We start from the raw sequence: 21959 nt of genomic DNA, 5'->3' as shown, positions 1-21959 counted from the left end.
CCTCTTTTTCTACCACATTCCACAGATTATCTTATCTGATATCTGGGGAATTTGAAAGTCAGATCAACAACTTGAACTCTCTGTAAAGCATTTTTCTACACATTTTTGCAGGGTGGAAGAGCGCATCCTGCTTGAAGAGGTGAACCCCATCAAGGAATGCATTTGCTGTGAGCAGCAAAGTAAAAGCAAAAGTAAAAAAGCAAGTGCAAACAAGACGAATCAGCAAATGAAAACCAAGCAAAACAAAATGCAAAGCCTGCAAACACAATCGCTGGTGTCTTGGCCAACAACCTCCTCCACCAACCTCTTAATGTCAACCTTTATCTCGTGACAAGGCACTAACTTCAAAGGGCACCTTATTCACCTGGGGATGAGAATTCACACGCACAACAGAACTAAACCAGGATGAAACCAGACCACCTTCTCCTATTGTTCAGTTCTGACGTTCACATTAGGCTCTTTCAATAGTGGGCAGGGGTGAGCATGGCTCTCCTTTTACAGACCCTTCTGCCGCTTTTCACACCCAACATTAAGACTTTCAGTCATGTGTACACCAAGTTCAGAGTTATCCTGTTTTTGTTGTACTAAGATGGCAGCTCACTTCTTCCTGGGTTACAATACCATGGCAACTTGTGCTGCAAACCCAAGTAAGTAACGTGTATTTATAGATCACTTTTCACACACGTAAAGTCACAGAATGCTGTACAACAAAATAATTGAAAGCACAATAAAATATAATCACGAGCTCTGGATAGCGACCGAAAGAACAAGATTAGCTTTAGCTGGCCTCTCCTTTAGAGAGAGGGTGAGGAACTCAGGCATGGGCTCAGAGTAGAGCTGCTACTCCTCCACATCATCATGATGACTGATGCAGTGTATATTTCTGTACTCATATTGCTTGACCTCATTGACCTTAACCATAATATTTTACTTAACACGCTTAAGGTTTTAGCTGTTATCTCTGGCTCAGCAATAGGCTGGTGTTGCACCTATTTTTTGAAAAGACTTTTTCTGTCAAATTCTCCCCTAACACTGTTTCTTTAACCTGCAAGGGTCAATTGTAGGCCATTTATTCTTTTTCTTTAACATCCTTTCTTTATCCAGCATTTTTGATCTTTTCTGGCATTTTCTATCATTTCTGTGCTGATGACATTCAGCTGTATATGTCTTTAAACCTCATCAGCTGTATGGACTGTCCATCAGAGTTGACAGTTCATCCCAGATAAGTGAGTGGAGCTCCAAGTGGCTCTCTTTGTTTCAAACTCCAACAAGAGGCCGTGATTAAAGCTCCTCCTGAAATACGTTCAAGAATGAAGTGATTGTTTCCTTTTGCAAAGTCCACTGTTCACTGGGATAATATTTGATCCTTCTCTGGCCTTCACATGCAAAATCTATCTCATATTCTCGTTTTATTCACTTGAGGAACATTTCGAAAGTTTATTTTCCATTACTGAACTGGAAAAACATATGCATGCATAGATATCATCGCACTCCTGTTATTGTAATGCCCTATTCACCAGCTTAGATAAATCATGTCTTTCACGGCTTCAGGCAATACAAAATGCTGGACCCAGACTCCTTACACGTTCAAGCAAGCAACCTCACATCACCCCTATCTTTCACTCCCTTCATTTCAAAATTTCAATACTTATATAGAGAGCTCTAAACAACTAGCTTCACACTATTTATTAACTTTTTCTTATAGACTGCTAGCATTCTTTGTTTGCGGGCTCAAAATGTATTAGTTGTTCCTTTTGCAAGATTGCAGGAAGACCAAGGGAGAAAGAGCCTTTCAGTCTGTGGCACTTATACTTTGTAACATTTTAATCGTATATGCTGTGCTGCACACAGAAGCCCAAAGGATCTTCCAGGAATGGTGATGCTTTTTCTAGAGAATTAAGTAGGCGATGATTTCATATCTGTTTCTGTCAACTAAAACAATTCCTGTTCTTGGGTAGAGTGATGTGAAAATGGTAATGGGAAATGGATTTATTCTTAAATAATGATTTTCTAATCCCCCAGCGCACTCAAAGTGCTCTGGGAGTGCGAAATAAGGTGTTTGTCTGCTTACTGATTTCTTAGTTTTCTTGTACATTTACAAATTTCACCAAGGGCTAGGTACATTTGATTAGATCATTTTCCTTGATAAATTAAATAATTTAAAAACTGCGATTTCTCTTTACTTGTTTTATCTTTGTCTAATATTAAAATTAAAAGACCTCTGAGAAACAAAACAGCATTTTCTCACAACGCATCTTAAACCAAGAATAATAATTTACATACTTAAGATAAAACACACCTATATCTATTGGTGAAGTTAAAAGCAATATAAGAAACACAATGAAGGAGTCAAGCGGATGATGTTCTATGGGTGTTTGTATGCTGTATACTATGCTGTTGATTTTGTACTTTATGGTGTATTTGTAAAACCTTTGAGACAATTTGAGTCTGTATGGCTGGTGCCTTGGGCAGGTCTCCCTTGTTAAAGAGATTTGATCTTAATGAGACTTTCTGGTTAAATAAAAAACATTTATTTTTTAATTGACTGTTAAACACCACCAAAGCTGGAGAATCAAAACTAAAACTGTCTTTGAAAGATCGGTTTAATTGAAGACCACTCATAATCCATCTGTGTCTCCTGTGTCTTAATGAAATTATTGCGACTTGATAAATCTGTTAATTTGCTTTTCTTCCCGCATTTAAACTTTATTAATGTAGTATCACTTTTTCAAACTTCCTGACCAAAATGCACCCATTCATTCATCCCTTGAGTGTGAGTTCCCTCTCACAACATTGATTTGTTGTGTATTGTTTTAAGTTTGTATTATATATGTAGCCTCTTTCCAATACTATTGTTTTATCATCCTTTGAAAAATCAGTTGCTCTACTACCAGCTGACTTACCCATGTTTGTGACTGGTCAGAATCTGCTAACACTACCTCTAGATAAGGAAACCCTGAGTTAACTTGGTGAGCTGATAACCAGCTTAGCAATCGTGAGAGTTGACAGTTCATCTTGTAATCGGAAGGTTGCCGGTTCAAGCCCCAGCTCGGACAGTCTCGGTCGTTGTGTCCTTGGGCAAGATACTTCACCCTTTTCCTACTGGTGGTGGTCAGAGGGCCCGGTGGCGCCAGTGTCCGGCAGCCTTGCCTCTGTCAGTGCGCCCCAGGGCAGCTGTGGCTACAATGTAGCTTGCCATCACCAATGGGTGAATGGGTGGATGACTGAACGTGTAAAGCACTTTGGGGTCCTTAGGGACTAGTAAAGTACTATACAAATACAGGCCATTTACCATTAGTGTGACCGCCTGATTGCCAGTGTTAGGATAAATGAATTGAGATACCCTGGGTACAATAGAGTTGTACAGGGCTCTGAACACCACTGGCATCAATGAACTTTGGGCACCCAAGATCCTGCTATTTTAGAGAAACTCTGACCCAGTCATTATCTATCAAGATTACTAGATTTGTCTTTGTCAAATCTGCTCAGAACCTCATGGTTGCGACTGAATGTTCACTTGGTAAGTAACAATGGTAACGGGATAATCAATGTTACTCACTTCACTTGTCACTGGCTTTAATGTTGGAGCTCACTAGTGTGCATCAACTGAATTGTATTTCCCTTTGTACCTATAAGCCTTAGGATCTGCTTTTTGCTGAATCTGTTTCTTCGTAGCACTAGTTCTGGCATGCAGCAAATGTGCATGTGCAACAAATCGACCAATTGAGGCCCCAAATAAAGTATAACTACCTACATACAGTATCAGCAAAGATGCACAAACACACACACACACACACATACACATGCACACAAGCAGATATTTCCTAATGACTTGCCTCATGGCAGCAGTCAGTTGAAGGTCCACAGAGGATGAAATCCTGTTACAGCTGGCTTTTCATGACGCCTTTAACTGCATTATACTCTCCTCTCAAGTCTAGATCCAATTTCCCTATCAAACAAGGTAGCACACGCACAGCAAAGCTGTAACAAGGCTGGCTGCCTTTAATGTCACATAAAACAAGCGTTTTTTTCTTCTGCAGTGTCTGGACTTTCTGAGTAGATGGGAACAGGAAGTTGGTCAGACAGATGGGAGAGGATGGGGGGAACAGTGAGTGACTGGATAATTCACTTAAGTTTGCTGTGGTAATCATAATTATAGAAAGGTCGCCTGATCACTTAGCTTGCTTAGGATTTCAGAAATTTGTGTTACAGTAAACTGGATTGAGGGGGAGGTTTAGATCTATAATTGAATGGTATGAGAAAAAAAACCCAAATAATGTATTCGAAACACTCCCTGTTGATTTATCTCACATTACCTTAAGCCTAACAAGCTGACATTTCCACCTGAAATCATTATTTGAATGAATGAATGAATGAATGAATATGAAGTCTTTATTTGTCACTTGCCGTTTCCTGCAGTGAGTAATACAATCATTTTAGACATTTAAAAGCAACACAGTGGAAATTTCTTACATGATTACTGCCTTTAAAAAATGAAACTGATTAACTGAAAAGTAAAAATAAAAATAGTAACTGGTTGAGCTCTCCAAAAAGTGGACATGGAAAATTCAAATGAGTTATTAGAACTTGAAAATATCTGGGTTGAATTTGCCTGAACTCTTATAATATCACCATCTCTGAATACCAAATGGTCATCAAAACTAGTGTGATGTGTTTTACTCTAACAACAAGCAAAAGTGATGTGAAATCAACTAGAGAAACGAGTGTATAAAGAAGCAGTTGCAGTATCTGCACATGTTCCTCTACAGGATAAAAGGCCTTCCTTATTCAGTCAGCTGTCACATCTGGCTTATTGCCAAGCTGCACATCCATCTACTCGCTAATAGCAGCTGTACTCTTATCGCTCAGTGCCAATGACAAACCCTAGTATGACCTTATACAACCTCAGCTAAGAGTTTTACTAGCCTCGCTGTATTTCTTCCCAATCTCACTTAAATATGCCTTCACTGTGGGCAGCCTATTTAAAGAAAAGGAGCAATTATTGTTTATTCATGCTTATCTAAGTGAAATAATGACAATAGTTGCAGCCAAATACAATTTATAGAACTTTCCAAAGGTTTTTAATGAGTAAAGGGGATCACTGGCTTAAACTCAATCAATTTCTTTTATATAGGTCTCGCATGGTAACTTTCAATTATCCTTTCATTTACTCTTTGTAATTGAATTGATGGAGTTGACCTCTAATCAGCTTTCTAAGGTCACACCTGTCAAGTGTCAAGTTGAGAGAATTGATTAAAGGATCACTTCAGTTTCTGATTAATTGATTTTCTTTTCTTGTGGAAAGGATCTCTTCCACAAACACAGGACATATGAAGGAGACCCGTTTCAACATTAATGAGTCTTGAAAGCCGGAAGTTGCTTGAGTTCCATACACGTTATTTTTAAAATTGTGTGTGAGGAAAATCTTAAACTGTATAACTGTATAAATGTAACTGTAGCATAAAATCAATCAGCATAAAAATCAGCCAGAATTGGGCACAGAGCAGTTTTTTCCGTTTTTATTTGCTCTCAATGCCTCAATGAAAAGGCTGGTACAAAAAGGGTATTGACCCTGATAATACTTTGTAGTGCCTCCTTTGGACACCACAGATCCATCCAAGAATAGATGATGGACACAAGACCTTAAGGAGCTATACAGTATATGTACATTTAAATTAACTTCCCAGTAATGCATTTCATAACTAGTTAGAAAGCTAAGCTGAGGACTATGCATATCCATCTGTTTAGCTAAAGTGCACCACCTGCTTCTTCTAATGCAAACAGTGCTGGGAGTATTCAAAATAATCAAGCTCTGCAAGACAATTTCTCAGTTAACCTAAGCAATTTTCCTGCTTTTGTGTTCTGTTCATATCAAAGCATACCTAATATGTCACTGTATATTTGTGTCTTTGGGATCATGTCCTGTTCCATGACTCAATTTATCTGTCAGATAAATGGCCTTATTTTCCTTTTCAATTTACTCACAACACACATTTTATTTATAGAATAGTCACAAATGGAAAGAAAGGGCACTGATTTATGTCAAGTAAGATAGTTAAGACTCATCTCTCTGTCTTGTACTGTGCATGGATCAATTATGCTTACTTTCTTTTCCTTTTTTTCACCTACTTAGGAAGAAAAAACCTGAATGGCTCAGTGTTGGATGATTAATATCACCTATCAATGTTATCAGCCACAATGTAGACATCGTCGCTGATAACGTATATCCAGGGCATGATTTACAATGAAAATGACCGTACACTGTCAGACAGTTTTAAGGGCGTGTAGGAAATATTACCTTAACCCAAAAAATTCCTTTAACAGAAAACCAAGCCTCTACATGCTTCAGCTGAGCTGTTTACTCACGTATTAAGAGGTGCAACACATCATTGCAATGTGGAGAAATTTGCAGCTGTAAACCATTTTTTTCACGCCCCCTGTTTTGTGACTGAGATGTGAATCAGGGGTCCTCACTAAGTTAGTCTGAGCATGATTAAGGTGGCCACTTTCCTCCCTGCATTATGTCTAAAACACACAGTCTGGCTCATCTATACTTGCCATGGCTCAAGGCAGCATATTTCCATGACATGCCCAAACCAAACATGGAATGTGTGATATTACACAGTCACGCATTCATTATTTCATTATTCACTCTAAACCATTTGCGTCAAGACTGAGTCATATAGGAGTGTCAAAATGAAAAGATCAGCAAAGCCTCACAATGGGTCGGTTTCCTTTTTAAAAATGTGTTTTTCCATCACAAAAATCTAAACAGAAACACTCCTACTTACCTTCACATGGATGTCAGTGAAACCCTTATTAACTCATTCTTTATTAGAAATAGCCCACTCTTGTAGGCCTTTCAAAGGGTTTTTTGGGACATTAACACTGACCTATGAATCATTCAAGCGTAAATCAACCATGCATTGTCTTCCACAGAGCCTGGACTACAATGTTATTGAAGCAGAGTGGGATCATCTTGACAGAGAATATGAAAAAAAGGCAATCAACATCCAAAGAGGAGCTTTGAATGTCCTTCAAGAAGCCTGGAGAACTATTTCTGAAGACTGCTTAAAGAAATGACAAAAAAGCTTTCCTAAGAGAGTTCAAGCTGTGCTGATGGATAAAAGTTGGCATAATAAGCATGTGCTTCAGCCAGTACCTTTTTGATTAGCCTTACTTTCTTCCTTTGTGGTAAATCTTTCTTCTTTATTCATTGAGAGAATTGAATGCTAACCAATCAAATAAAAATAGAAAAAGTGGTCAAACCAAATACTGACTTTCAAGCCTATTAGAAATATACAAAGTATTTATACTGTATTTTCGTGTGTGTTTTTACGTTTCAATAAATCTCTGTACCTATTTCCAGTTTTCCTAGCAAAAGTTAAAGAAATGAGGGGTCGCTCAAGATATTTGCATAATACTGTAGATGACATAAGCTGGTGCAGAATGGTAGTAATGCAGTGTAATTTGAAGAGCATAAAAAATCCTCTTATGTCTAATTATGTTCACAGTTCATATTTTATGAGGAACATAAATCAGCACCATGAAAGAATAATAAAATAACATATAAAATAAACCCCTAAAGGTAATAAGTCATTGAATTACTGCCCACAGGTAGAAACCAAGACTAAAGCAGAGGAATAGTCAGTGTTAGCTTACATGAACTGAGCCAAGAAACAGGAGTGAACCGAAACCAAAATCTCAACTTGTAATATGCACGTTAGGACGAGCAGCTTATACTTACAGCCAGTGATATAAAGCTCTGGCGGCTGACATTTCAACACAAAGTCTGAAGTATCTTTGGCAGAATAGTTTACTTTAAAATGAGTCATAAATATTTAACAGCAAGCTCCAAGCTGTTCTAGCTGCAAGCTACGGGTACTATTAGGCTACTAGCTAAAGTTAGCTAATGAAGAGTGTATATGTTACAGCAATATCAGCAGGTAATATTAAGGTTCAAATCCACCACAAATAAAACTCTTTTGCTCAACATCACACTTAAAGCATGTGAACAAAGTGTACTAGAATTCCAAAGTATAAGTTTATGTTCTGTAGAGATATATATCTACGATAAATTATGTAGTATTATAAAATTACAAAATTACTATGTAAAGTGAAATCAGTGTTTTAATGCTAAGGTTGTAAAGGAATGGGGAAATATTTCATTTCAATTGAGCTAACATTGCCTAGGTTGGCCTTGAACAGTTATTTCTAGATTTATTTACTTGAGGGCAATCTTGTGAATGAAATTGTTGGCAGATAATTTGGTCAATTTTGTGTTGAAGTTACAAGATAAAATAGAACAGCATTGTAAAATGAGGTTGTATGATTCACAAGACCAATACCGCATGAAAAATAATTACACACACAACACACACACTCAATCACTGACTAACCTAACATGTAATTCTTGAGGTTGTGGGAGGAAACTGGATTACCCATTGAGGACCCATTCACACACAGGGAGAACCCATACTATTTTGGCAAAAGTATTCACTCACCTATGCAAATCATAGCATTCAGGTGTTCCAATCATTTTGATAGCCACAGTTGTATAAAATCAATACACTTGGCATGCAGACTGCTTCTACAAACAATTGTGAAAGAATTGGTCGCTCTCAAGAGCCATGATAGGATGCCTCTCGTGTATCCAGTTGTCCAGTTGTGAATTTATTTTGCTTCCACTGTCAACTGTTAGTGGTATTGTAACATAGTGGAAACAACTGGGAATGACAGCAACTATTAAAAATCAGTGGATATTAGAGCTGGGCGATAGAACGATAACGATATGTATCGCGATATAACTTTTACTCGATAGAGAAATTAAGCTATCGCGATAGACCTCTCCGCTCTTGTCCCCCCCCCCAAAAAAAAGGTCAGCCAATCCAAATTAAGTAGCGCAGAGCCGAACCAATCACAGCCGCAGCGTCATGTCGCGTGACTTGTTACGTACAGCACAAGTGCCAAGCCGTGTGTTTGTTTGGGAAGCGTGCCGACTGGAAAAATCAACCGAGCGTGACCGAAGAGAAAACAGATGATGGTTCCAACGCCGGAGAGATTGTCGAACGGAAGAGCCATAGAAGTTCCGTAGTGTGAAGGTATTTCGGCTATTTCAAGTCTGACAAAAAACAGAGTAACGTGCACTGTAAATTGTGCCGAAAGCAAGTCTGGAAATACAATAAACTGGTGCATGCGTCACACTGTGCGCCATGTTATTGTTTCGGTGAAATGAATTTCTACAATACTGTTACTGTTAATTCTACTCTCTGCAGTGTTTAAATGCTTACATATACACACAGTTACTGTCCCTCCACACATACGACTCGGTTCTGCTTCTATGCCCCAGCTTTGTTTACTTTTTCCCACCGAGGCTTCTAGACTTCTGATTGGCCAACATTTCTGCACGGTTAGGAATCTAGCGCCACCTGCTGCTTTGGCATGTTCATAGCAGCGTTTTCCTTCATTTCTGCCTTTATGTGTGGACGGGATTATTTTTTAAAACGAAAACGGAAAATCTCCGTTTTCAAAAATACCCGTGTACGTGTGGACGTAGCCTCAGTCTCTGACTGGAAGCGCTAATTCGTTATTCGGCTTTTGTCAGACTAAAGTAACTGTTAAAACTGTTTGAAAAGCTAAGCTATACAACAAGGAGAGATTGAGAATTTCCTTTTAGTTCTCAGTTTATTTGATATCGACAAAAGTTAGTCAGTTTTGTCTGTTCTTCTGTAAAACAAACTAAGATTTATTTTTAGAATTAATATTTTCTTTCTAAGTGGAATTGACAATTTAGTCTGTTTCATTTGTTCTATTTTGAAACTTAAACGCTTTAGCGGCTGCCTTTTTTGTAGTTTGCAATATTTGCCTTTATTTATCTGAAAAAGTCTCATGTTCCTTAAGTACATCTACCCTGTTGAACTTATTATGGGAAATAAATATTTAAATCAAAACAAGCTGCTGATTATTTCACATTTTACTTGTGAGCAACGGCACATTTAAATCTTACAAATATAGTTATTTGGCTTATATCGTGATAGATATCGTTATCGCCTGAAATGAAAAAAACATATCGTGATATGAAAAAATCTCATATCGCCCAGCTCTAGTGGATATGGGGCACATAGTGCACAGAGGTTGCCAACCTTCTGCAGTGTCAATCCCGATAGACCTCCAAACTTAATTTAGCCTTCAGATCAGCAGTGCGTAGAGAGGTTCATGGAATGGGTTTCCATGGCCAAGCAGCTGCATCCATGCCATACATCACACAATGCACAATGCAAAGCGTTGGATGCATCGATGAAAAGCCCTTCACCACTAGACTCCAGAGCAGTGGAGACGTATTCTTTGAAGTGAGAAATCACTTCTTTTTTCTTTTGTCATCATACCAAGACATTTTGGATCATTTCATGGTCCTAGTTTCATGGGAAGAGTTTGTCTATGGCCCAATATGACTGCCCTCCAGTGCAAAAAGAAAGGTACATAAAGACATGGATGAGGGAGTTTGGTGTAGAAGAACTTGACTGACCTGAACAGAGTTCTGACCTCACCCCGAGAGGACACTACTGGGATGGACTAGAGTGGAGACTGTGAGCCAAGCCTTCTCCTAGTGTCTAACCTCACAAATGCACTGCGAAACCCCACAGAAAGCCTTCACAGAGGAGTTGAAGCTCTTGTAGCTGAAAAGGGTGGGCCGACATCATATTAAAGCCATGGATTAAGAATGGGATTTCACTCAAGTTCATATGCGTGTGAAGGCAGACAAGCAAATACTTCTAGTGTAAAAACCTCTACACAGATTAGTTCAAACCCAGAACCTTGATGCTGTTAGGCAACCGTGCTAAATACTGCATAATCGCATCACTTCAGTTAGTTATTCATCAAATGGTTTTAAAACCTAGCAAAAAGTAAGGAAATTTGTGTTTGATTGATTATTTCTTTGTTGTAAAATCCTTCTTGGCAGTTATTCTTATATGACTGGAAAGCCTGTTTATTTCTCCTTAAATAGTGCTACATCTCTAAAGGAAAACAGCCAAGTTTAGTATGTGGGCTGTGCCCATTAAAAACTTGCCAAATCTTTTCTGCTGTTGCCCAAAAGCTTAGCTTGCTATTGGATGTTGTTTTGAGATTCTAGTAGCCCAGGTAAGGACAAGCAGGTGCCTGATTAGTGCAGCACCTGTGAGCAAGGACCCTGCTACAGTGGTCAGTTGGTGTCAAGTATACCACATTTGACTGAACTAGATCAGACCCCGATGCCATATACTCAGCCCACAAATACATTTTATATAAATGAATAACATAAACAATCGACCAAAAACAAATTTCCTTCCATTTCTGGTAAGTTTAAATTGTAGCCTACATGTATACTTTTGACTGAATTGGAGAAAATCCTAAATAAATTCAAACTTGTATCAGTGCAGAGCCACTAAAAGTTATCGTGACAATTCTGCCCATGATGAGTGTAGGTAAACTTGTGACCACAACAGTAAAAACATCCCTATAGTGCTTCACTGTGTGTTATGCCAGTTACCTTTGAGTTTCGTTGCACTTTACATTATTGCAATTTGCTTATGAGTAGCTCCTGAGGGTGTTTTACATTCCCTGGTGTCTCTTGGGCTGGGAGAGGGGCAAATTGACCTTGCGTATCACTGCGCAGAGTGTAAGGTTACACTGCACACTGTCATTTGAGCATGTACAAACAGACACGCATGGAATATGTGGAGGCAAATATTGCAAAATCTCAAAAAAGCACAGCCCTGACCATAAGTGTTTCCATCTTCATAATCATGTAATGTATGCACTTTGTTTTTCACCACCAGTTGCTAAAGAACACGTTTAAACCAGAGGTATCAATTTGACCAACAAGTGCTGTGCATGCACTGGCATCAAGCTACTGCATGAGCATGCATGTACAAGAGTGGCTGCCGACTGTGGTAGGGAAGTAGATTAAAATTCACAGTTTGTTTATCCTCTTTTGGCCTCTTGACCTTTCCTTTGACCCTGCAAAATCCAGCATGTTTGTTTTGAATTGCTTCCATGGTTGTGAAGAAGAATGATTTACATTTAAATATCTATGTACGCACACAATCCCCAGAGGACAACTAACATTGTTTTTGAGGATAGGCAGCTAATCTACCTCTCAGTGTTGTTTAGAGCTAAAACTATTAGTCAATAAATAGAATTTGAATCAATCAAAATTGAGAAATTTTTATTATCACTGCTTAAAAACAAAACAAAACAAAAACAAATTACTCCATAAAATCCTGTTTCCTGTTACCTTTAATGTGAAAATTTTATATATTTATGAATTTGAAATAATGATCATCAGACTGATCAATATTAGAAATAGTTATAATTAAGAATCAGTTTAAATTTCAGTGATTAAACCTCTGTCTATGTTGCATTATCTATTTGTCTCAGTGTAAATGCTAGGTTTAGCCACAAATCATTTAATTTTCATCTTAATCTTTGTTTATTTAGATGCATGGCATTCATACACACACACACACACACACACACACACACACACACACACACACACACACACACACACACACACACACACACACACACACACACACACACACACACACACATCGAACAGCTGTCCCAGAAAAGCTGTTATGGATCTCTGTTGCACTCCTGCAGCCCCAGCCATCTCCTCCTCTCTGCCAAGACTGTGCCCTCCCCGCCTTCTGGTGCAGAGGGTACGTGTCGGGGTTTCTGCAGCGCCAAAAGAGACCTGCAGTGCCAGTAAACACACCACTCCCCCAGCACACATACACAGACTCAGTCAGTACACTGTTGCTTATTTCCCTGCCTTAAACAACCCACAGTGCCAGCTGCAGCCCCGCTGTCCACCAGCACGCGCCAGCTTGATGTCCAATAAGGGCCACGTTTAGCGTGTGTATGTGTGAGTAGACCTTATGTGTGTATGTGTGTTTAAAGGGACGAGGGGCTTAGCCTTAAATCCTGTCACCCAGCTGCCTCTACAGTCAGATGGTCCCAAAGACCCACATCAACAGATGTACAGAGCAGCTAGAGCGAGCAGAGCAAACAGAAAAAAATACCATCTCAGACTTAGTCTGCCTGTGTGTGCAGAGGGAGTATGTGTCTATAAAAGAGTGTACAACCTCCTCTGAATTAATGAAGAAAAGCAGTCGTGACCTTTAATATTTAGCTGTTTATGTCCCTTGTGAATCCTTTCAGCCATTTTGAGCTGTCTGTAGTAGTACTACGTGTTTACAAATGCAGCACTGAAATGTCCTTGGCTGTTGTGGAGAGCTACTTTTGGAATCTGGTGTCAGTTTCCTGATGCAGTCTGGGGTATGTGGGGGGAATTGATGCCGACAGTCACAAAAGCAACTTGGCATCACACTCCTACTTCCTTGTACCAAGCAACAGCAATAAATAAATATTGGTATGCTTCCAGATTAGACTTAAAAAATTGATGTTGGCATTAAAAGCAGAAACAGATTAAATGTAGGTCAAGCAAATAACGTTTTACAGAGCATATTGTAAAAGCTCTCTAATGGCAAATTTGTGATTCAGAATGCTGGACTATATACATAACAGACTTAATCAGAATATTAGTTTCCTGTTAACCTAACCTTTTCCCAGCTAGAACAAAGCTACAAGTAAGTGCATGTAAGTGGAGTGACAAATGCCACATGGCTAAATTTTTTACAGCATGTGTGATGCCGTCACTGATCTCCCAGTTCTTAGCTGGGACTCTTATGACTTTGAGTCAATCCAAGATTCCGTCAATATAACACGTGAAAAAAGCATAACAGTAAGAGCTACACAACATATGCATGCTTTAATAATAACCTCCACTCTTTAAGCTTCGGATTTTCCACAAGATATTGGAACCTAGTTGCACGGATTTGTTCTCAATCACCGTCCAAAGACGAAGAGAATTAATAAATCTTTAGCTCAATGACAGCTTCCCAGCTTTTGGATGGGGTCTTGGTTAGGCCTCTGAGAAGGCTAGTCAAGTTCTTCTAAACCAAATTGTGTTTTCTGTCATATATACACTGGACAGAATGGAGAAGAAAGATGACTTTGAACATGGCGTAGCTGTTTTCACCAGAAGGGCTGATCTGAGTATTTCAGAAACTGCAAAGATTTTCCCACAAAACCATCTCTAGTTTGTTCCAAAAAGAGAACATATCCAGTGAGAGACAGTTCTCTGGGAGAAAATGCCTTGTTGAGACATACATACAAACACATGCAGAAAAGCACAACACAGCCAACCTTGAAGTGGATTGGCTACAGCAGCAAAGAACCACACTAGTTGTCACTCATATCAGCTAAGAATAGGAAACTAAGGCCAAAATTCAAATGGGCTCACCATAATGACATTGACAGTGACACTCGGATGGTAGGGTCAGAAGTTGGCATAAATAGCATGTGAGCATGGATCTATCCTGCCTTATAAACAGTTCAGCTTGGTTGTGGGGGTGGTTTAATGGACTGGAGGATATTGAGCATTGTTTAATGTTACAGCCTATCTTGGTAATGTTGCTGACCACGTTCTTTAATTTTGGGATCACAGTCTACCAATCTTCTGATGGCTCCTTCCATCAGGATAAGGTCACAAAGTTAAAATAGTCTCAAACTGGTTTCTTGGACCAGTTTAGGTTCATTGTACTCGAACTGCAGTCACTTTCAGATTGGTGAAGGCTTCCACAGCCACCAGATCTCAATCTAATAGAGCATCTTTGGGGTGTAGTGGAACGAGAGATTCACATCACGAATGTGCAGCTGACAAATACGCAGAAACTGTGTGATGCTATCATGTTAATATGAGCCAAAATCTCTAAGGAATGTTTTCAGCACCTTCATGCCATCACGTATAAAGACATTGCTCAAACCATACTGTGGTCCAAGCCTAGATTTGCAAGGTGTACTTAATAAAGTGTGATCTAGCTTGATGGTGCATGCATATGTTACACGTGACCAGAGAAAACAACTTATTTCATACAGAGAATAAACTGTACCAAGCCCTAACTGTATAAATTAAATATGGATTATTTTGAACTGTGAATTATCCAGAGATACTCCACTAGAGTCCAAGGGTAAAAATATGGAGATAGAAAGCATGATAGCCCCCCTTAAAGGACCTCATACAGAGCAGGAGGAGCACGGCCATGCTCAAACAAATTGTTTGTTTAGAGCACAAAGCAATAAATGCTGAGTCATAAAAGCAGCAAGAACTGCAGACAGTATTTCTGCAGAAATTAAACACCACATTCTGATATCGGTTACTCATGTCCACCAGATCTCTTTTACAGGATGTAATTATCCTAAGACCAGCCAAACCCTTCCTAAAATGATACAGTCATCTATATATTAATATAGCCGTAAACATAATCAGCTGACTTCCCTTCTCCCGCTATAACACCATCACTCCTACGAAACTGTAAGCTGATCTGGCTTTTCTGACAAAGGAAGGTCCCATTAGCACCAGCTGGGGCTACCCATGGGAACGAGGAGGAAAAAAGTTGTCCCACCCACACCACACACCATAACATTACTCATGAAACATTCACATCCTTATGTGGCCTGGACGATCACGCCAGTCTCCCATTGGCAGAGAAGAGATCGGCCCAGAGCAGGAGACAAGATTCTATTGGTGTGGTGCGAGCATGAGTGATGACAGGACGGCGGGGAGGCTGGCGAGGTTATTGGATCAATCGATCCAGGTCCTTCGCAGACCACACAGATGAGGGCAAGGGCAAGTGCTGCAGAAATTCAGAAGATGGCAGTTCTGGGGTAAATGCTAGCAGTTACAAGTTGTATTGTGTCATTACAAATACAAATACATGTACATATGTCTGTGAAGGTTCTCAGTCATCCAGGTCATCGTAGTCAAAGGAGCTTGCAAAGAAAAGCGTCTGGATTTCTTTAAGTTGCTTGAAGACGTTTCACCTCTCATCCGAGAAGCTTCTTCAGTTCTAAGGTCAAATGGTGGAGAGTCCCAGATATAAACCTAGTGGGAGTGACCCCTCTAGGTTTATATCTGGGACTCTCCACCATTTGACCTTAGAACTGAAGAAGCTTCTCGGATGAGAGGTGAAACATCTTCAAGCAACTTAAAGAAGTCCAGACGCTTTTCTTTGCAAGCTCCTTTAAATACATGTACAGTTATTGAGCAGAAGTAAATTTAGTGAGCAGCTTATTTTGCCCACTTTGTGCTTTCGTCTTTATCCCTGTGGACAAATATTGCAAAATCACAGGGTGAACTGCTCCCAAAAGAATTACTACTCAACTATTCAATAATCGGCCTGTGGGCAACCACTTTCAATCACAAGGCTCAGTTGGTTTGTATTCCCACTTTTAAGTTTCTATTTTAAATCTGACATTCTATCTGGATGGAACTAGTTAACGTGAATTTCTGTGTATACCGATGACGCCATCATATTCCTATGTTATTGCCACCTTGATTGACATTTTGTTTTGAGGACAGCCATTGATTGCACGTGCTTGCTTATCTGGTCCCCGTCTTTGAAACAACCATTTCAAGGGGAATGATTTCAGAGGTGCATTGTAGAATGACATACATCTTGGGTGTCCCACTATCTCCAATCAGCATTTTCTCTAGACTGACTGTAGTATAAGGCAAGATTTAATTTAAAAAAATTAAATACATTGACAAATCAGAATGTGTGTAATCGTTAAATGTTGCTGCTCAATTTACACTGGATGTGAATATTTTGGGGTGATTTTTGCACTGTAAACCAAATATTACAAGTGTGATCATGGTGTGTCAAAACTGCTTTAATAAATAGGTAGGATGATTATTTAAAACAATGAAACACCCTTTTTGCTTTGTACAAAATTAACGCATGTCCCTTGTACAATAAAATGTATACAATATGCATATTCAGCTTTTAACACCAGCAGTGATGCAGCTTTAATTGTTTATTTTGCTGTGTCCCATTTACAGAAATACAATGGCGTTTTGAGACAATGACATGATATGAAAAGGGGTAAAACTGTTTAAACTGAGTTGGTAACTTAAAACACATTTGCATGATGGCAAAGAAAAATCTGCATCTGCAAACATTGTTCCCTTCATTAAAGCCTTTAAACCAAGCTAATGCTAATGCAAGATGTCCACATTTGACCCAACATCCACATTCAGAACTCTAAACTGCCAAGAGTGGACTGGTTTTTCTTTTGTTTTTAAACCATCCATCTGTGTTTTATTTTAGAAATCTCCATGACAGTAAAGTGACAGCAGTGCACTTTACTCAAGCGAATAAAGCACACCACACTACACAAGATGTCTTACCTGCCTTAATAGTGGAACAACATCAACAAAAAAAAAAAAAAAAAAAAAAAAAACCCCAACAACATAACACGACCACTGATAACACAAACAATGCACTGTTACATTAAGGCACCTGAAATAAAAGGGTTTGTGATGGGTTTATAAATGGTTTGGAAACTTGTTAAGGCTATAGTATTGGCAGCTTTTAAAAAAAAAGAAAAAGAAAGAAAAAGAAAAGAAAGACAAAAAAAAAAAAAAAAAAAAAAAAAAAAAAAAAAACAATGAAAAAGAAAGCAAAAGAGCGGTTTGACCGTAATAGCAATATGATTTTCTCTACAGCACTTACAAATAAATAGCAAGTAAATCTTAGGGCTAACAACAGTTAAGAGCAAAATTAAAGCATTTATAGTACATTTTCCTACAAAATAAAACATCCAGGTTATGCTTCCTACTTCTAACTTTGCCAATTGTGTATACACCCCCCTAAAAAACAAAAAACAAAAAACAAAAAAACCAACAACAACAAAACACTAAGGGAAGCTAATATTGAGACTGCATGCTAGACTGAAAGAAAAGCCAAAATAACATCAATGACACGAACAGGATGCCTAGTGATGCCTCGGCCCTGTGAAAGTTATTCTATCACATAATGTAAAGGTGAAAAACCAAAAACATCACTTTTTCTTTAATATTTCAAAACACATATTAATACCCCCCCCCTCAAAAAATAGACACCATTTATAAACCCTTCATAAATTCCTTCATAGGTGGTACCTCATTGTAAATGTTCCTAACTCTTAACTGCGGGACTCTGAGTATTAAGTGTTATAAAACCTGCCTATTTGGACAGGCATTAAATAAAAGGAATGGCGTTGTAAAAAAAATAAAAATAATATTAATCATAATAATAATAATAATAAAAATGTGTGACTTGTCTTTTAAGTTACTTATTTCAAATATACACAGCGACTCCTTTAGTATTTACATGTATGTACAGAGTATTCATTTCTGCTTTGATCAAATACCTTGAATGGCGTTGCTGTGAAATTGAAGTCTAAATGTACACATATCCCTTTGAGATTTGAGAACAAGGAGGTCAAACTGGGCAGCGCAACTTGGAGCCTGAACGCAGCTCTTAGAAAGGCACTTGCTACCAACTCAAATACTGCAAAAAATCATCAAACAGAGCTTTCAGCCAAGAAAACGAGACAGGAGAAAAGGAAAACAAACAAAAACAAGGAAGGCCACATAGTAGGCACTGGGGTTTCTGCCCCCTCTTCCCCTCCAGGCCAAGTGTTTTTGGTAAGGCTGGCGTGTGACGGCCACAGGTGGGCAAAGCTGGAAGGAAACTAGAGCAAAGGGAGAGTTTCCCCTGTTACTGTGAATGCAACAACAGTCCATGTCTCTAAAACCCTTCCCTTTCTCTCCCTTTAATGTGCATCTGCCCCAACAGACACTGAACAGGAACCCACTGATAGTTTAACAAAATCATACTCATCTGTAAACAAAACAAAAAATAAAATCATTATACAGCCTGTTTTTTTTTTCCCCTCAATCCATATCAGTGACTCACCATTTACCAACAAGTCCATAAACATAAATTGCAAGAAGCTTCTTTTGCCTCCTGAAATATCATTACATCTCAGCTCCTGTGTACATGTAAAGGAAAATAAGGTAACAGAATGAAAAAAGGATGTTCACTGTGCTCTAGCCCTCCTGAATCAAAAATCACTTCAGGTGACAGTGACGAAAACATGAAAATGAAGCAAACAATGGCTTATATAAACAAAAAGCATTTTTTCCTTTCTTTCCAAAAATAGTCCAAACTAAAAATAGTCACTGCCTTGCAGCTTCTCTTGCTTCCACACTGCAACTCATTTGTTTATATATATCTCATACACAATAGTCTCTGAGGTCTTTCTGACCAGTCAGGACCGCACTGACATTTTTCCAGCGGTTGTCTTTGGGACTGTAGCCTGGGGTCCGGTGGGGGGCTTTGAGAGGTGAACTGGAGCTGTGCATGGTGCAGATCACTCCTCCACTGGGCCGCACTGCAGTTTTAGAGTACTTATAAACTAGCTGCTTTCCCGCCTCTGCTCCACCGCACTCCTCCTCGAGCTCAAGCTCGCCTTCCGTCTCCTCCTCCTCCTCATCATACGTCCGACAGGAGGGGCCCATGAGCTTTTTGCGCTCCTGCTCAGCCTCCCTGTTGCTTTCTTTCAGCTGCTGCTGCTCCTGCTGACGTCGCACAACGATCCGCAGTGGCTCCCACTGGTTGTTGACGCTGTCGTCGGCGGCTGATCGGGAGGTCCTCTCGCGCTCTTTTCTCCGTTTGCGTGTCCACCAAACACATACAATGATGCAGAAGAGGCAGAGCAAACAAAAGGCGACACATAGTAGAGGCACCAGGTAATCTGTTGACATCAACATGGAAGGAAATTGTAGAAAAAGTAAAGTCAGTAGGAGTGCGACGTCAGCAATAACTAAAAATGGCTGGCCCTATGAAACCATTGTGCAACATTTGCGTTAATCATTCCTTACCCACTGATGGACGCATGACCTGGGTTTCCACTTTGACCTCAATGACTGCCAGCATTATGGTGCTATTGTGCCGCTTAGACAAGGTGCCCACAATGGCACTGGCTGTCTCCTGGATCAGACTGTGGTCAGGTAAATCCTCTGGATGGAAAGACTGAGAACCAAATCAAAAAGAAAGGAAGAGAAAAGACACCATGAAGTCCCAACCAAACATCTTATTGAGTGTGCCACTTGGGTTGTATGGTAGGCACTGGCTGTTTGTGTATTTTATGCCCCCACCCATAAATCTGTGTCAATCAAGCTTGGTAAAATCTCCAACATGAGCTAGAATAAGGTTGTTTTAGAAGGCAATGGAATAATCACCACTCTAATTCACTTTTACTTACTATAGCCACCTCTACAGCATCCTGATTTGAATGAGAGAGATCACAGAGAAGGAGAAGAGCGTGGTCTCTTGCCAAGTGTCTAGTATCAGGAAGATACCTCAGCTCAAAACAGATATTCTCCACTGTTGTTCCCTGTAGATATACACAAAAACCCAAAACGCATCAATCAGAAGCAACACAAAAAGTAGTTTAAACGGTTCAAAGCGATATGTGGCTGATTACTCACCGGCGGTACTTTGTCTCTGTTGAAAACGAGTGTTATGCGGCCGCAGCTGTTGTCCAAATGGCCGCTGTTTGGCTGGCACTTGGTGGTTACATGTGGAGGTGGAGGTCCAACCATTGAACAAACCCCCCACTGATGACAAGGGGGGGAGAAGCAGGTGAAGTAGCTATGCTCCAGACATTCTTGTCCAGCCGGACAGGACTGGTCACGGCCCGATGACTCGAGCCGGCACGGACGGCGACCACACAGCACCTGGTGTTACAAGGTCAAAATATTCACTTAGACGTGAGACAACATTCGCATTGCCATTTCTTTCTTGCGTCACTTGTCACCATGTTAAAATATCACGTGGGAGTGCGACTTCATATGAAAGCATTTTCATTCATGCTTCTGGAAATATTCCCTTGAATATAATATCCATTGTGAACTCAAAGACACAGAATGGAAAAGCTAATAACAGGATATCAATCAAGCCATCTAAAAATAGCACAAGTCCTGGAATCTGTTCAAAGGTGCGAAAGAAGAGTACCTTGAAGGCTCTAATCATAGGCGGTTATTTAACTTTAGGGTCCAGGAATAAGATAAACACGATGAGCTCTTAATCAGAACGCCGTTTTGATAGTAATTAAGTCTCTTACCTTTGTACAATCCACCTTGCCATCGAGGCAATGGCAACTGTTGCACTCCTCCTCCCAGTGGCTGCCATGTGGAAACTGCAGCCCAGTATAGTGGCAAGTTTTCCCAACGCCTATGACTATAGATAGGAAGAAAGAACCATGATGCACTTATGGAACAGTTTTAAAATCTCCAGCTGTCCTCCTGCAGCTCTCCTCTCTGGTCTAAGCCCCTTGTAGTAGATAACGACATTCGTAATTGCATGTCATAACCAGACAGTGAAAGCCCTCAGCTTAAACCACTGTGCCACTGGAGCTCATTCAATGCAAAACTTTGTTTTTAAGATACTCCATGGTTTTAGCCAATAATGTAAATCTAAAGGAGGTGATTTCATCCTGAAATCACTTAAATTTGAGCGTGCTTACACTCTTGGCATCTGGCTCCTCTTCTTCCACGCGGACAGATGCATCGGAAACTATTGATCTCATCCACACAGGTGGCTCCATAGGCACAGGGTGAAGACTGGCACTCGTTTATGTCTACACAAAGAGGAAAAACACCACAATTTAAGACAAAATGTTAAACCATTAGTTAGGTCTACGAGTCTTCCAAGCTCCCTGAAAGTTGATGTTTTAAGTACTTTGAGCTACTGGGAAAAAGTTGACATCTTAAAACAAGACGTGGCCTTCTTATGCCTTTTTTGCAACCAGTCACCATTGGCTGTGCATTGTTAAATAAATGTTGTTCTACAGACAAAGTTAATTCAAAAAGATAGAAAATAACTATAAAAGTCACATTTTCCCCCACTTACAATCATATCGCATTTGATGCTTTAGGGAAAAAAACAAAACAAACAAAAACCGCCCCCCAATAACAACCCCCCACCCCCCCACCCCGAAAACAGCCAGTCAAAACTAAAAAC

The 21959-nt window shown here is 39.6% G+C and overlaps 1 protein-coding gene across 2 annotated transcripts in view; it reads right to left on the bottom strand.

The window, feature by feature from the left end:
• Nucleotides 1-17556: 17556 nt before the first annotated feature.
• The window catches only part of jag2b (jagged canonical Notch ligand 2b), a 41812-nt gene continuing 37409 nt past the window's right edge, over nucleotides 17557-21959 (bottom strand). For both annotated transcript variants that reach the window (XM_026194504.1, XM_026194505.1), the window contains 6 exons: nucleotides 21463-21576; nucleotides 21061-21176; nucleotides 20426-20674; nucleotides 20200-20331; nucleotides 19817-19967; nucleotides 17557-19689 (listed from right to left, as the gene is read on the bottom strand). In XM_026194504.1, the coding sequence (XP_026050289.1) occupies nucleotides 19169-19689; nucleotides 19817-19967; nucleotides 20200-20331; nucleotides 20426-20674; nucleotides 21061-21176; nucleotides 21463-21576 (1283 nt within the window). In that variant the 3' untranslated portion in view covers nucleotides 17557-19168. The remainder of the gene's footprint in view (nucleotides 19690-19816; nucleotides 19968-20199; nucleotides 20332-20425; nucleotides 20675-21060; nucleotides 21177-21462; nucleotides 21577-21959) is intronic.

The sequence above is a fragment of the Astatotilapia calliptera genome, chromosome 15 (assembly GCF_900246225.1).
Source record: "Astatotilapia calliptera chromosome 15, fAstCal1.2, whole genome shotgun sequence".
NCBI lineage: Eukaryota > Metazoa > Chordata > Actinopteri > Cichliformes > Cichlidae > Astatotilapia > Astatotilapia calliptera.
The sequence above is the reverse complement of the archived record's forward strand: the minus strand, read 5'-3'. Positions and strand labels throughout refer to the sequence as shown.